Consider the following 17464-nt stretch of genomic DNA (forward strand, 5'->3'; position numbering starts at 1 on the left):
ACAACATTTCATCCAAACGTCTCAACTAAACATGGGACATACAGCCTATAGCTAACTCAATGGTATACTGAACATGGGCTATACAGCCTATGGCTAACTCAATCGTAGACTGAACATGGGCTATACAGCCTATGTCTAACTCAATCGTAGACTGAACATGGGATTTACAGCCTATGGTAAAGACAGGAGCCGTTATAGTCAGGTAGAGTGAGCCCACATGCAGGGAATCTGCGAGCTGGTGTGGCCAAGGAAACCGATCTGGCCGCGGAATGCAAACAATTCAGAAGATTGTAATCGGACTCCACCAGATGAGGTAGCGATCACGTGGAAACCAGCATTTCGTGACCATTGTGTTACTTCATCAGAAGTTTCTGATGAAGTGACACAATGGTCACGAAACGTGTCGAGCGCACATCCCCTGCCCGCTTGTGATTTTAAAGTGATATTTAATAAAGTCTTCATTTTGTTTTCATACGCTGGTTTCAACGTGATCGCTACCTCATCTGGTGGAGTCCGTTTCCAATCTTCTGAATTATATACAGCCTATGGCTAGGGCTCAGGAAGAAGCCATTTAGGTGAAACGCGTAAGCGGGACTACATGTGTTCGGTGCAGAAGCGACCCTTCTATTGCACATAGAGGAGCCTTAGCATTATCTGGGACGCACACAGAAAATTTTTAATGCGGCTACAAAGAATCTGTTTGAGTGTAATTTTGAATTTTTATTACACTGTTTTAAGTCATTCTGCACATGCTGTTTTTATCTCTCTATATGAATAAAGGAGGAGGATCCTGGAACATGGAATAGAACATCCCTAATTCTGCCTGTCTTAACTCACGTCTGGTGAGTGTATGGTGCCACTGGAGGCACTAGGATCCCTGTGGTTATATCTTTTGATTTCTCTTTCCTAGACAATAATCCTTGCGTCTACCCCTAAGTTATGAGAGAATGTTATAATTGATTGGGGTCACGGAAGAGTTACAAAATTCAACACATGGATTGTATATATTTTTTTTAATCACACACCTAAGGGCAAAAGCAACACTTGTGTTAGTGAATTCTTTTTTAAACACACAGTCCACGGAAGGTGATCCGTATGCACAAAGTGTCACGTGAAAGATGTTATGTAATAAGGCACAAATGTTGTGAATATCACGAAGGGTGAAAACTCTAAGAGGCAGATTTACTAAGCTCGAGTCAATAGTTTGAATCAAAAAATATTCAAATTTCAAAGTAATTTTTTGGGTAATTCGACCATCGAATTGGTCAAATTTGATCGAATCTAATGATTCTAAAGATTCGAAGGAAAAATCGTTTCGAAACCATTCGATAATCGAAGTACTGTTCTTTAAAAAAAAACTTCGACTTCATACTTTGCCAAATTAAGCTACTGAAGTCCAATGTTAGCCTATGGGGACCTTCCCCAGCACTTTTCTAAGTTTTTTTTTTTTTTTGGTCAAATAAAAATCCTTCAATCGATCGCTTAAAATCGATCGCTTAAAATCGTTCAAATCTTTCATCGTTCGAATCGAAGCTTTTGCCCTAAAATCCTTCGAATTCGAAGGATCTTAATTCGAGGGTTCGAATAGTATGGTGTGTTTATCACCATACTGCTCTGAAAATAAAATAGCGGTAATTCCTGTAAAGTAGGGCATGAGCGTTGTAATGTGGAAATAGGTTTTCTCATCAGTAGAGACCAATGCTCTTGGCCAGAGTTCAAAGCAAGTAGTGAAAATCTACCATAGCCCACACCTCAAACAAAGAAAAAAAATAAAATATACCTGCAGTGGCGTATAGTGGCATGCTGTGGGTAGCTTGCTAAAATAAAAGGAAGCATATATGGTGCAAAATACAGGTAAATATAGCCAAAGAACACGCTTCAGTTTGCTAAAACAAGAGAGAATGTTTATCTTTTAGCATATCTTTTAGCAAGACAATGCTCCTGAATACAAGTCTAAAGTGACATTAGAATGGACAAGATTCATCCGACTAACCTAAACAACCTCAAGAACATTCACCTAGAACAATGGGCTAACGCCCCCTAAACAACTACATCTTGTATCTGGTCATCTGCTGACAAGCAAAGAACTTTAGAAGTTGTACATTAGTAACTGATGAAGCGCCATGGCATTGCTTCTTTCTGGATCACCCCCTCTATGTTTTTTACCCGTTATATCAAGCTATTGTTAAAAACCCGCAATGATTAAAATAACTCCAGTGCCTTGCATATTACTTCACCCCCAAGCCAATACTTGGTAGAACCAACCTTGCCCAGACCCATCACCTTACTGTTTTGAAGGCAACAGTAATTCCTGTAAAGCAGGGTGCAACAGTTGTAATGTGAAAATATGTTTTATCATGAGAATAGACCAATAGCATGTAGTGTTATGCTGTGGGGTAGCTTGTTAAAATCAAAGGAAGAATGAATGGTGGAAAACACAGGTAAATAAAGAAGTTGAAGTTTACCAAAAAACATGAGAACCTTTTTTCTCAGGACAATGATCCTAAATACAAGGCTAACATAACATTGGAGTGGCTTAAGAACAAAAAGGTAACTATCCGGCAAAAGCACAGTCAAAGCTTCATCCAACCAACCTGAATTTGCCTACAAAAATGGGTCAAAATTACAGCCCAAACAAAGCAGTTACATATTGACGGTCATTGCAGTGGCAGGTGGTTCTATTGAGTATTGACTATGGAATGAACACAAACTGGTACAACCAACAAACGGTCACAATAAAAATATTTCAAATTAAATTAAATTTCAAAAATCCCAGTTAAATACATTTTCATTCCAGTTTGTAACACACCCCCAGGGGAGTTAAATACTCGCATAACATTCTAAATACAAGGATCCCTACAATGGCTGTTAATGTACAGAATAGACTGCTGATGTAACCTCCAAAACTTGCCAAAATCCAGCACATTATTGTCTGCATTATCTGGTAAACCGATTAGATTTTCTTTATACATGGATAGAGCATCTGGTCTTTTTTTTTTAATCCAGCTTAACCTCGTCCAACAAGCAGCACAGGCCAAAATATGCAAACAGAAAATGTGTTGGCTTCAAGAAGCAGAGACCGGGCAATGGTGAAGTAGCCAGATAAAGCATTAGAAATATTAAAATGATAATGAAAATTAATTTTGTATGAAGCAACAAGACTGCATGTACTGTTTCTGCGTGATAGTTCACCAGTTTCTGGACATAAAAGAAGAATGTATGAAAGGTATTCTGATAAATAGCCAGCAATTATTAGGATAATACAAATGAACCTAACTCAGTTTATACATTAGGAGCACGTTTTCTCAAAAATGATGGGTCCCCGACCCCATTAAATAAATAAATGGTATTAGGAGCAAGTATATGGTCAAAGATCACCTAGGTAAATGATGGGCTTCGGTGCAACAGTAGAGAGCAGTCCAGCAAAACTCAAAGGAATCCAACTTTCCAACTTGCAAACACGTCAGTTTTATTACTAAGCTACAACAGATAAAGCAATGTAATAAAAGTATTTTACAAGCCTGGTGGGGTTCCTTTAAAAAAGAAAAAGTGTCTGGGCCTTTCAAAAGACTGGGGCTTGGACGGGGTACAGGAGCAGAACCATAGGGTTATAAGCTACGGGAAAGAAACCACATCCATTGGAAACAAAGTGACTTTAAAAGACTGGCCCCCATATGTAATATAAAGCACTAAGTTTGCCCAGGAGCAGTAACGAATGACAACCAATAAGATTCTTGCATTTAAACAGGTGACTAGTAAATGCTACCTGCTGATTGGTTGCTATAGGCTACTGCCCCATGGCAAACTTAGTGTCTTTTATTACATAACCCCCTGGGGCTCTTATCACTGGGCAAATTTGTAACAGTCAGATGCAAATAAGATGATTATATTAGTTATTTGCATCTGATATGGTTGGATTCGGCGGTGGCTTCAGGAAAACAGAAGTAAACATAGACATTACATTACCCGTCTATACAACAATCAAAAACCAAGCTTGTCTCAGGGTTAGAGAGGCAAATTTTGACCCCCTCAGTTTCTCAGGCTGTCACAAAAGACATTATTTGAAAGCAGGAGATCTATGGCTCTCAAGCTAAAACACTAAAAAAAGCAATGGGAAATTATTAGAGATTATTTGTATAACATTTACAATTGGCAAAGCAGCTCAGGTCTACAAAAATTGTGTTCTTGCTACAACAAAATGTTAAATAATATACCATAGTGAAATGTATCTAACAAACACAAAACTCTCTCTCTTCTATGCGAGTGGTGCACGAATGGAACACAAAGATAACCACAAACTATGGAATAACCTTAGTGCTAATCCAGTCAAACACGGAATAGATACTTGGTTGTTTTAGAGAACTTAAACAAGAATATTATAGGGCAAACTAGACAGCCCAACTGGTTCTATTCTACTGTTAAATTTTAGGTTTCTATAACAGTGTTAGGGGCTCTTATACATGGGTGTTTCTTGATGTAATTATATGCAGTGGCTTTTTTAACTTCCACCGCACAGGAGCCAAACCTTAAAGGAACAATAACATCAACATTTTAAAAAAAAAAAAAAAAAAAATTGTTTGTATACTACGAAATAAAAAACACCAACACATATTGAACTTTAAAATCGCAAAGTCTTTATTCAGAAATAAAATTACCAAATCTCCGCTTTTGCTCCTCTTCAGAAAAGGCGACAGGGTGACTATTCTTTGTGTAGCGCTCAATTTCTCTTCCCTGGCGCCGCACGATGGATCACCCAATCGCCTTTTCTAAAGAGGGTGCAAGCGGAGATTCGGTAAGTTATTTCTAAATAAAGATTTTAAAGTTTAATATGTGTCGGTGTTTTTTCTTTCGTAGTACACAAATTTTATTTTTAAATTTTATTGATGTTACTGATCCTTTAATCGTTGCTATTAAGTTTCAGTACACTAGTCCCATATATTACGAATAGCCTTTATGAAACCCAGCATGAAGCGCAAATTCATCTAAGCATTAAATAAACATAGAACAGGTATGGGATCAGTTATCCGGAAACCCGTTTCCAGAAAGCTCCAAATTACGCAAAGGCTGCCTCCCATAGACTCCATTATAGTAAAATAATGCAAATTTTTTAACATTCTTTGCTTTTTCTCAGTAATAATAAAACAGTACCTTGTACTTGATTTGAACCCAGAAAGAATTACCGGTAATCCTTATTGGAAGCAATACTAGCTTATTGAATTATTTAATGTTTACATGGTTTTCTAGTAGACTTAAGGGATGAAGATCCAAATTACAGAAAGATCCGTTATCCAGAAAACCCCAGGTCCCGAGCATTGTGGATAACAGGTCCAATACCTGTACTGTTTAAACAGCAGTACTGTATTGCATTCCAACCATGTGGATTCATGCAGCTTAGTTACAAGCACAAGGTACTGTTTGATTATTACAGAGAAAAAGGAAATCATTTTTAAAAATTTGAATTATTTGCCTAAAATGTTCTGTAATATACATGGTCTTCCAGGAATTCAGAGGCTTCTGGATATCAGGTCTCCAGATAAAAGATCTCATACCTGTAGTAGCAAGATTGACATAATTAAAAAAACATATATTGTACTTTTAACCATAAATGTGTGAATATCTCAAAATGTTGCTTTATAACTGTCCTGTAAGCCTAACTGTGCCTTTATTTGAATACTACTGAGCTTATTGTATCAAATGCCATAAGGAACGCAGACACAAAACATGTGAAACATATGTGCTGAAGAAAATGTGGCATTTATCAGAGTCTTCATTCACTTCTGGCAGCTTTGCATTTCCTCGCTGTTTCGCATTTGTAATAAAAGGATATTAGAGCAGATCTTTTGCGTAAGCAATGAGAAAAATTACAGAAATCCATCCTCCCACAAAGCTAATGCACTGGTGAAATATGTAATGCCTGGGAATTTTCCTTTTCTTCCTTTAGAAAGAATATAATCATGAAAAACCGATCATGATATTTTATAATGTCACAGTCAAGAGGCACAAAGTAAGGTATTTACAGTAGATGAACAATTTCAGATCTTTAATAAGCGACTCTGAGGTAAGGGGATTAAGGGCAACAAAAACAAACTTACAATTGTTTTCTGTATACTTAGAAAAATTGCGTAATATAACACAGAGCAGCCCTCCTCTGCATACATCAGCATTAGCAGGAGCTGCCATACATCACCGAAGTAGCAGAGGACTGTTCCCAAGGCCACAGGACGGTATTTATTTTTTTTGGCCTCTCCTACTATTATAATGATAGTTCTTTCGTAGCCCTCTTGTAATGTTGATATCCCCTTTAAAAAAAGATGGTAGGTTGTGTGGCACAGGAGAAGAGTTCATGCAAAGCATCATCATCAATAAAGAGCTTAAAAAAGTTATTTGAGCCAGTCCATTTCAGAACAATACATTTTATGAAGGCCTGTCCCTTTCAATCAGAACAAGAAAGCAGTCATTTGCAAACTTAAGGTGCCCATAGACGCGACGATTCTTCTTGCCAAACGACCGATTTTAGGGAAGTCTGACCAATCCTTCAAAATTATCGTGCGGTTAGTGGGATTCGAACGATCGTACATCTTACGATTTTTCAGCCGACATCTGTCAGGAAATTGATCGGCCAGGTCAAAAAATCTTTGTCGGTCCCAGTGCAATCTATCTATGTTTGCAGGGACAAGCAGGCAGCTCCCCTTTGTTTTCCTGGCAAATTGGTCTTTTTAGTTGATGGTAAATTCGTACGATCGCTCCGAGAAGATCGTGGTCTCAGGATCTGATCTTTTAAAAATCTCAACATCTATGGCCAGCTTTACTCTGTGTCCACTCGACACACATCAATCTATCACTTACACAAACTATATAAGAAAGTGTACTGGAAGGCCCTCAACTGTTTAAGCGAAACGTTAAAAAGCTGAACATACCATATGGGTAGGACTACATGGACGTTTTCAGCGCAATCTAACACGCTGCAACAAAAACGCCAGCGTCAAATCTCATGCGACGGAAATAAGGTAAGTGAATAAATTGTCGGATGAAGTCGCAGCATTGAACGGACGCTGATCACACAAAGGGATATATGCCCACCTTGAGTTCAGAACGATCAGGCTTATCCGATCCTCGGATCATGTAATGCTGGCGGTCCATGTGATGTCAAACCAACAGAAAGTTCAAACCTGTCCAATTGACTTTTCCGATTTTCGGCCAGATAGATTGGTCAGGTGGGCACACAAATAAACTACCAAGTCTGTCTAAAGGACCCAAATTGGCATCTTAAATCCGCCCATGTATGGCCACCTTAATTCTAAAAAAAATCACTGCATTTTGTGCAAAGCACTCTGACAGAGCATAAAACTACGATAGAATTTCCATGTGCAGCAACCTCCTGCAAAAATATTGCTCCCGTCCTCCATGCTCGACTTCTGTACTTCCCAAATATTTGCCAGTCCTCTCTGGTAGTGGTGGCAGCAACCAAAGCAAGCACAGGGGAAACGTCAGTTGCCAAGAGTTCCTTGGACAACTGTGTGCCCACCATCAGAAGAAATAAGTGAGCTGAGGGAGAAACTGGGGCTAGATTTTATGTAATTGAGTGACTATTCAGGTACAATAACTTAGCTCTATGATATATACCGCACACAAACTAGGACAAGCTAACTGTACAGAAGCGAAAGGAAAAAATTATGCACATTTACAATGTAATGAGGTGTACCCAAAGCTAAAATTTATGAACTTGGCTTATGGTGGGAGGTGTTTTATTTTCCCCACAGTATCTTACTTAGATAAACCAGCTATGCTTCTGCCCAGCACAGGGTGCAAAAGACAAGGATTTTGTGTGTTGATGGAGCAAAACCCTTGTTGATATTTTTTTGAGTTGAGTGAAGTGACAGGAAAGGGCAGAAAAGAGATTAGCATGCAGGGAATAGCAGTTCTGCGCAACAGGAAAGGGGCAGGTTCTACAGAAGCCTCTGCCATGTAGGATAATAAACCACAACACACACCATCAGCTTCCTCTCCCAAAGCATAATTACCCTGGCAGGGCTAAAAAGAGTATATGTCTGACCGAGACTTGCATACACAGCAATATAAAAGGCTTGAAGTGGCTAACTTAACAGAAATGCTTCACAGGTGTCAGGACGCAGGAGTGCTTACTTGAGAAAAGCTTTACCATTCTGAGACAAGAGCTGTGCTCCGAGTGCTTGCAGCACAGGTTTATTTAGTTAGCTATTAAAGGTCTAACCTCAAGTCCCTTTTGGTTATTTGTTACTTACAGACTCAAAGACAACACCGGGTCTTGTACACATGTTACGCACCCTGTGGCCACATACGCCTTCCAGAATGAGGAAAACATAAAATTTCCCACAAGTGATTATACACCTGACTGGGATGGAGTGTCTTCTCCCTGTAGTTGGAGCATGTGGTTGAGGTATAACAGAAAATAACTGCAGCCACACAGTCTGCAGCAGGCAGATGTACATTCATGTATGCTTATTTTAACCCTAAAAAAGTATTCAAGAGAAGTGCCGTTTGTGCCCCAAAGTGTAGCTAGGAAAGGCACTACACCTCATGGACAATAAATTACCAAAGTTTTCATCTGCATTGTTCCTGCAATAAACCAACCTTGCCAAAATGTACATTTTATGTATAAAATATACACTGGCACTAGCAAACACACACAAACACCTTTATTGACATACCACTAGCAAAGTGTTTGCACGACTGTTTGTTCATTCTGGCTCCCAATGGTGCAGACATCTTTTAAAATAGCTGGTACCATATCTAAAAAAAATTGCATTGGGCAGATTATAGGAACACGGTCCTCAAAGGAAAACTGAACACATTTTCACTTAAATCTTATTAAACATTTGGCAAGAATATTAGATCCATATAGTTAAAGGGATGGTTCACCTTCTGGACAACTTTTAGTATACCGTAATACAGAATGGTCTATTCCAAGAAAATTTGGTCTTCTGTTTTTGATTTATTCACCTTCCTTTTTTGGATTCCAGCTTTCAAATGGGGGTCACTGACTCAAGCAGCTAAAAACCATTGCAATGTGAGGCTACAATTTTAATGTTGTTACTTTTTATACATTTATCTTTCTAGCCCCTCCTCTAATAATATTTATGTCTCTCTTTTGAGCCACTGCTTGGTTGCTATGTAAAATAAGACCCTAGCAACCAGATAGCTGCCAAAATGCCAAACTGGAGAACAGATAAACAAGAAGCAAAATAATTAATAAACCGCAAATTCTAAAAAATCAAGACCAGTTGCAAACTGTCTCAGAATAGCATTTTCTACATCATACTAGAAGTTAATTTAGTGGTGAACAACTCCTTTAAATGATGAAAAGAATATAAGACAGGAATGTTATGGAGGGTTAGGTTACCTTTAAGATGGCGACAGAAAAAAAAAAAAAAAAAAAAAAAAAAGCAGCAGCATACTTTTATTTCGTTTTGGCCATAATGAAATGTAATCAAAGCTGGAATTTGGAAGGGTATCCCAGATCCCCTACAAAAAGTGTGGCCAAACAACTAGAATAAAGTCAATGTGGCCTTCTGTATAGTTGTTCGCTTGTATGAACTTTCAATCTGTAGCCTAGGCACCAACACAAGCATTATGACGCAAGCATTTTGAGAGAAGATACACCATAACTTAGTATAACCATTACTTAGTATAGAATAATCTCTGATATAGGTCCAGCAGGTACCTATATCAGAGATTACTCTGTCAAGGCTTAAAACCCCCTTTAGAGAAAATTAAGTCTAAAAATACAACTCTACCAAAGAAAATGTAATTCTAAACAACTATCCAATATACATGTATTAAATATTTTTTTTATTGAACATACACTTAGATGTTGCTGCAATTGCAACTCCTTTTCTTACACCTCTAGTTCTGTCTCTTGCAAGAATGCAGCAGGTCATGCTCCTTCGCAGGTCATCTAATCAGCCGACTTCTGCTACATTGTTTTAAAGTCAGAACCAACAGGGAACAGAATAGCAAGGGAGATAGTGATACAGGTATGGGACTTGTTATCCAGAATGCTCGGGACCTGGGGCTTTCTGGATAATACATCTTTCCATAATTTGGATCTTCGTGTAAATATTACATAAACCCAATAAGCTGGTTTTGCTTCCAATAAGGATTAACTATATCTTAGTTTGGATCAAATACAAAGGATCAGTTTTATTATTACAGAGAAAAAGGAAATTCTTTTTATAGATTTTGATTATTTGGATAAAATGGAGTCTATGGCAGATGGCCTTTCCAGAATTGCGAGCTTTTTGGATAACTGGTTTCCAGATAACAGATCCCAACCTGTACTGATTTGAATAGCGGTACATATTTAAATAATGTTAAAAAAAAAAATTGGAAAGTTGCTCGTAATTAGAAATTCTTTTAATAAGAAAATTTTATTTTTGGGCTTACTTCGCCCTTTTTATACCTTACGCAAGGAATAACACGCTATTATCAGTATAATAATCTATAAGCAGTATATTGATCAATCCTTGATAGGGAGAGGGGGTTTTGTCAACTTCTAAATACTTAATGGGTCAAGGGTTAAAAACATTTGAGAGTCCTTGTTACACAGCACATTGCACGTGAATAGTTACAGGTATTATCTTACCTGAGAAAGCTGCCTGGGATTAGGACATCCAAAGAGCGCTGAGCTCGAGCTAAAGCTGATGGCACCTCTGCGGCTGAGGACATGTTTAGGTACCAGCCTGTCCAAAGGCAGCACCGGCAGCTGGTAACATACTTCCATTGAATGCTGTCTGATGAGGGCCGGCCTGGCAAGGCAACCCACCAATAAAGAGAGAGGAGACAGACAAAAAGCAAAATATCTGGGAAAGGGGAACAAACTGATGCGCACCTATGCATCAAAGCGTTGGGGGTCAAATTAGGTGCGCTCAGAACAAAGTCACCAAACCAGCGATTTGTCTAGTCAGTGGTTGGTATAAAACCATAGTCACCCATCTGCAGGTTTTTTTTTGTATTATTTCTTCCCCCAAAGTAAATATTATATATAGATATATAACCGTACACTGCAGCTGTAACAATACTTGGGAGTGAAGAAGTTTAAAAAAAAAAAAAAAAAAAAACTCAAACGATGGCACGTCAATATGAAAATGGAAATCCTTGAAGAGTATGGCACTGCAAAAGGAGCATGGGAAACAGGTGGAGGGGGGCAAGGTCACTGCCAGTGTTAGGAAATAAATCACAGTTGCAAGCAGTAAATGTTTTTTCTGAACTGCAGAACAGTTGGAGACTGTAGGGTTTAAAGAGGGTGAGGACTGTGGAAGTGCCGAATCTCACTGTAGGGAAGGACTTGCTAGGTTACTAATGAGAGGGTGAAAGAATACTGATCTCACTGCAGGGTAAGAGATAATGTTTGGGGAGCTAAGGGAAGGGATTTTTGGCTCAGGATCTCACGGCAGACTAATAGCTGTGGAGCTGGGAACAAACGGCTGGTGGAGGAACCAAGTTGATGAAACTATAATTCTGAAATAGGCTAAAAGATAAATTCTCACTGTAAAAATGATAATGTGGGAAGGGTTTTCTCTAACTAACTCATTAAATTTGCTAGCTATGGCATTCCACCTTAAACAGATGAGCCAACACTTCACAGTAGGTTAGGAGTTGTTACAGGCGAATGTATGGGGTTGCTATGGGATAGGTTGAGAGATGTGGGTTAGCTGGCGACTGGAGGTTCCAGAGTTTGGATGAATTCAGATTATATTCACAGAACAGGGAAAGGACTGGATGCTGTAGGTTTGGGAGATGGGAATCCCCTAAAAGAGGAATCACAAGAAAGATAGGATAACTGGTGTTGGGCTCTAACAAACTTTGGAAGGTAGTGGGACTCTGGAGGCAGGAATTGACTGCAGCCTGTGATTGGGTTGGTGAGAATTCAGTGCAGGAAGGAGGATGTCAGGGGCAGGTAGGGATGAATGAGTCCTCCCAGGATAGGTAGCAGCAGATATGGATTTAGAGGTGTGAGAGGACAAGAAGGGCTGGCAGGGGCCTAATGAGTTAATGGCACTTTGGGGGGGGTACAGCTAATGGGGGGGTACAGATAATGGGAAGCAGATGGAGTCTGAATGGGCAATGAGGTGCTGGGGGGGGGGGGATGCCAGCAGATAAATAATGAATGAGGTGCCTTGGTTGGTTGGTGCAAGGCGGCCGGCACTGCAGCAGTGAGGGTGGGGGCGGTATCAGTCACAACAGGAGCTCAAGTCCATATCACTTCCCCCAGTGTCAGTCTCAGAGGAAGCCGTGTGGCCCTACAGGGCCCGTTCCCACAGTACCGAGAATCCCTTGCAGTGCAGCGGTGCTAATCCCCGGCAGGCTGTGCAGTTGAGTGCTCGGGTTCCGTGTGCTCGGGTTCCGCTGGCTGCTCCGCTCTCCGCTACTTCTCCTCCCTGCCTGTAAGCTCCGCACTCCCATCTTCCCCTCCTCGCCGGGGTCACAGCCGCCGCATCCCCCAGCTCTTGGGAGGACACAGCAGCGCGGGGCCTCTCCTCCAACAGCCCCGGTCCCTCCTCGCTATAGAATCCCACTCAGCGCCCGACCTCAATGACTTGACTTCCTCAGTTTCGGCGGATAATCCCGGCAGCACAGTGAGCGCACATGGAGCCGCTGGATCAGGCTGCCATTGTCCGGACGGCTGCAGCGCTTGTCAATGAGAGGGAACAGGCAGGATCAGCACGGAGCGCTGTGTGACAATGGAAGCAGCATGCGAGCCCGTGGGAGGAGGGATGCACGGCAGTGTTGCCTTTTGTCTGCGCTCCGGGAGATTCCCTCAGCTGCACCTCCTTCCGCTGCTGCTGTCGCACACGCAACACTGCGCTCTCCCCTTATCCCTCACACACGGCCACAAAGGAGATACGGAAAGAAAAAGAAAGAAAATAAAATCCCCTCTCACAGGCTCCCCATTAACCCAGCTGTAGACACCACCTGCCGGAGGCGGGGCACCTTCACCCAGACTGACACTGGCTGCGGCGGCTCCACTTCACCGCCCAGGGAGTTTGTAAACGCGCGCGTGATTGGCTAGAGAGACTCACGGTCAACACAAGAGCCTTTCTGATTGGTGGGATTAGCGTGAGGGTGATCCCAGGGTCTAGGCTATGTTGAACAGTGCTAGGGGGGTATTCCTTCTCTGGGGTTTGCCCTTCTGTTGTGCCGCATCCCTGCAGGTGCTCGTCCTACCTGACAGCGGCACCGTTTGGTTGTACCTCCCCCCACGCCAACAATTACAGTGTTTAGTTCAGTATTTGCTACAGGGACTAAACACTGGGTATCCCTAACCCATGAGTCATGTGCTCTCTGTGCTGGGCTTTTCCCTCATCATACTGAGCAACCAGAAGATGTGTCAATACTTCCAATTAAAGCCCATGTATTTTCATATAAAGGCCTCTCTTGCGAGCATGTCGCCTTTATTATTGTTTCCCACTCAGACTTTTGATTTCGTGTGAGAATTTGTGGTGCATCATTATTTATTCATAGTGTACCAGCTACTTATGCAGCCCTTTGTTATGATTTATAACAAACAGGGGTCTTACAATAATTACACAAAGATTACATAATAAAAATAGGATCACGGGGACCTGCTGACATGGGCACCCAAAAACTGTTTTTTCTTTTAAAGGCATTGTTCACCTTTAAATTACATTTTTAGTCGTATGTAGACAGGGATTTTCTGAGACAAGTTGCAATTGGTTTTCATTTTGTATTATTTTTGAGGTATTTTGCTTTTTATTCAGCATCTCTCCAGTTTGCAGTTTCAGCAGTGTGGTTGCTAGGATCCAAATGACCCTAGCGCTCAGAAACTGATTTCAATAAGAAACTGGGATAAGAATAAGAGAGGACCTGAATAGAGAGACGAGTAATAAAAACATGCAATAACAATACATGTGTAGCCTTACAGAGCATTTGTTTTTTTAGATGGGGTCAGTGACCCCCTCCCGGGCAAATGCCCCTAACTCTTTACTTACCCCTCCATGCAGATTCTGTCCAGCAGAGTTCACAGACGCCACCTTCTTCTCTTCGCTAATCTTCGGAATGAGACCAGCGTATCAGCTCGTGCAGTTGGAGCGACTTTCTCCTTAGCAACAACTGCGTATGCGCCAAAACGCACAAGAATTGCAGAAGCGCCAGTCTCATTCTGAAGATTACCGAATCGGCTGAAGATGGCACCCGTGATCTCCAATGCATGGATCTGCACCATGGGGTAAGTAAAGAGTTAGGGGCATTTGCCCAGGGTGGGGGTCTATGTAGGGTTTTTTAAATTAAGGTTTTGCTTTAAAGGTGAACCACCCCTTTAATTTCATAATGAAATAAAATATAATTGTAAGCCATTTTCCCATATACATAAATTCAGAATTGTTATTTTTTTTATATATGTTTGGTCTGACATAAGAGGAGTCAGATCTCCTTCGGGTCTGCTACAACTAGGGTTGCCACCTTTTCTGGAAAAAAAATACCGGCCTTCCTCTATTCTTGCCGTTTTTCTACTATTAATAACATTAGGATCAAGCATCATTTTTACCGGCCAGGCCGGTAAAATACCGTCCAGGTGGCAACCGTAATGGCAACATTGGTTTAGCAAAAAGAGATTATAAACAGGCAGACACCGTGTTCAATAGCATATACATGTACAAATAACTTTAATTCCACTGGAATTTTTAAATTAATGTATAACGGAAAGTTGCTTAAAATTACATCTTCTGTTACTATACAAATTTGGATGGAGGACTCATTTGAAGTAGCCATGTTTGGTGCATTTCAGTACTTTTTGCACAACCCTTAATAAGCATGTGGTTACCCCTTTGAATGCTAGTCTAAACAACTATGGCTGCAGGCTATCTTCCAACACAGATCTAATTGTGCAGAGATATTACAGGGAAGCAAATTGGAAAGAGCTTGAATCACTAAAGAAATAACTTTTGCAGATGTTGTCTATTAGCGAATGACTGTTATAGGGTAATGTCACAGAGGTGACCTCTCTGCTCTCCTCTTAAATGCTCAGGAGACATTAACCAATATGTTACTAATAGCTGACCCTGGTGAATGAGCACAAAATAACGACAGCCTCTCGGCTGAACATAGACTAGGGCTACAGATCAACACAAGAATCTTGAAAGTTTTTAAAAAGCACTACTTTTTGGCACCATAAATTGTTTCACGAATGGTTTTAGTTCCATGTATTGGAAGATGGATTGTAAAGGTGTGTGTGTGCTGAAGGTGAAAATATGATACATGGGCTTGCATTGCATTTCAAACATTGCTTTAGAAACAAAGTAGCACAGGTCACAGGTCTCCACAAAACCTTACGTTTCTGGTCACCAAGTAAAATATTTTGGCAAACTGAATCTTTGAAGTTTGCTCTTCTGTAGCTGTGACTTTCCAGAAAACCCCACACTGCCAACGAGCTTAGCCTTCAGAAGTACAAATATAGACAATCTTGGAGGCAGCGAAGCAGACTCTGCACTAATAGTGCAATTTTTATTATGGTACATTAACTCCCAGATGATAGCCCTGTTAAAAAGTAGTTAGTGGCAATGTGCAAAAACATACTTACATTAAGGGGCAGATTTATCAAGGGTCGAATTGAAAATTCAAATTTGAATTTTTAAATTTTTTTTATGGTCAAAACTCTCAAATTCGACTAGGAATTTATCCAAATTCTTTGAGTTTTTTAACAAAAATTAAAATCCGATTTTTGAGATTTGTCATACTCTGGCCCTTTAAGAATTTGAATCCGACTATTCGTCACCTAAAACCTGGCAAATTGCTCTTTAAATCAATGGGAGAGGTCCAGGGATCAATTTGGAGATGTTTGCAGCCTTCCTGACATTCAAGTTTTTTTTGGAGAAAAAACTTGGATCGAGTTTGATCGAATTTGATTCAAATTGGATTTGAGTTTTCAGGTCGTTTCAATTCGTCCGACTTTAAAAAATGTGATTTGAATAATACATTTGGATTGGTCGAATTTCGAATTTATGGGAGTTACGAAAAAAAAATTAGAGAGAAAATCTTGATTCATACAAATCGAATAGGTATCGAATATGATTAGATCGGTCAGAAACATTAGATCGAATATCAGACATTCAAATTTTTTCTTAAATAACCTCTGTGAGTATATTCGAACTAAAAAAAAATTCACATGAATTCGAAATTCGACCTTTGATAAATGGGTTTGGCCTCCCCATGTTGCCACAGTCCGTTGTTTACTAAGCCAGTGTAGGACAATGGTTTTTTTTCATAAAAAATGTGATTTTAATAATACATTTGGATTGGTCAAATTTCAAATTTATTGGAGTTATGAAAAAAAATTTCGAGAGAAAATCTCGATTCATACAAATCGAATAGGTATCGAATATGATTAGATCAGTCAGAAACATTAAATAACCTCTGTGAGTATATTCAAATTAAAAAAAAAATTCAAATGAATTCGAAATTCGACCTTTGATAAATGGGTTTGGCCTCCCCATGTTGCCACAGTCCATTATTTACTGAGCCAGTGTAGGACAATGTCTTTGGAGGGGGTTTGAACCTCCCTTTATCAGGAACATCATAATGTTATTGTGCATTAGCTCAATAAACAACGCAATGTTTGGCAGGAATCATGAGTGCTCCTTACTACTATCTTTGCCTCCAGATGCATGGTGCTTTTCAAATCAACCTAAAACATTTGAATATGAGTATTATATTGACTATAAATGATTTAAAGAATGGATATTAAAGGACATGTCAACCCAAAAAACTATGTTTTACCCAATAAAAGAAAACACAATTATGAGCAGCTCAAATATGAATTGATTAAAAAGTTATCAGTGCTTTAAATGTATCTGTAAATGTAATTGCTATTGAAAGCAGCATTTGCTTAACTCCTGGTTGTTACTTTTTAAACAATGTTGCAAAAGCCAGTCTCGTCCAGCAAGACAAGTCTGTCAATCCATTGGTTTGTGTTTCATTGTTTCAAAAGCCAGAGCCACCAGGGCAGAAAATAAAAAGGGACAAACACTGCTTTCAATAGCAATTCATATACAAATATACAAATAACCGTAGAAAATTTGTAATGAATGTATGTATATATTATAAGTTCTTAGAATCATGTTTTCTTTTATTAGGCAAACAATATTTTTGGGTTGACATCCTTTAAGTAATAAAGTAATATTAAGGGGCCTATTTATTAAACTTCAATTTTTTCTGATCGAGTTTTTAAAGGGGATAAACTCGAATTTTAAGAGGGGGAAAAAAAATCTATTTTTTAGAGATTTATTATAGCCTGAAGCAGCTAAATATCCAAATCCAAAAATACTGCAGCTAAAACCTGTTGAAGTCATGTAGAAGTCAATAGCAGATGTCCCTTTTACAATTTTAATACGTTTCTTGACATTGTGGTCTGCTCTGGTTTTCGTACAATAATCCGAAAAAAGTCCAGGTTATCAGGAACAACTTGATTCGA

The 17464-nt window shown here is 39.7% G+C and overlaps 1 protein-coding gene across 7 annotated transcripts in view; it reads right to left on the minus strand.

Annotated features, from left to right (window-relative positions):
- Nucleotides 1-13262, minus strand: part of pde7a.L (phosphodiesterase 7A L homeolog) — an 84112-nt gene extending 70850 nt beyond the window's left edge. For 2 of the 7 annotated variants that reach the window (XM_041566449.1, XM_041566447.1), the window contains exon 1: nucleotides 10622-13262. In XM_041566449.1, the coding sequence (XP_041422383.1) occupies nucleotides 10622-10759 (138 nt within the window). In that variant the 5' untranslated portion in view covers nucleotides 10760-13262. Of the gene's footprint in view, nucleotides 1-8687; nucleotides 8770-10621 lie in introns of all 7 variants that reach the window. The other 5 variants (XM_018268048.2, XM_018268046.2, XM_041566450.1 and 2 more) reach the window with 4 other exon arrangements.
- Nucleotides 13263-17464: the final 4202 nt, after the last annotated feature.

Source organism: Xenopus laevis, chromosome 6L (genome assembly GCF_017654675.1).
Source record: "Xenopus laevis strain J_2021 chromosome 6L, Xenopus_laevis_v10.1, whole genome shotgun sequence".
NCBI classification, from domain to species: Eukaryota; Metazoa; Chordata; class Amphibia; order Anura; family Pipidae; genus Xenopus; species Xenopus laevis.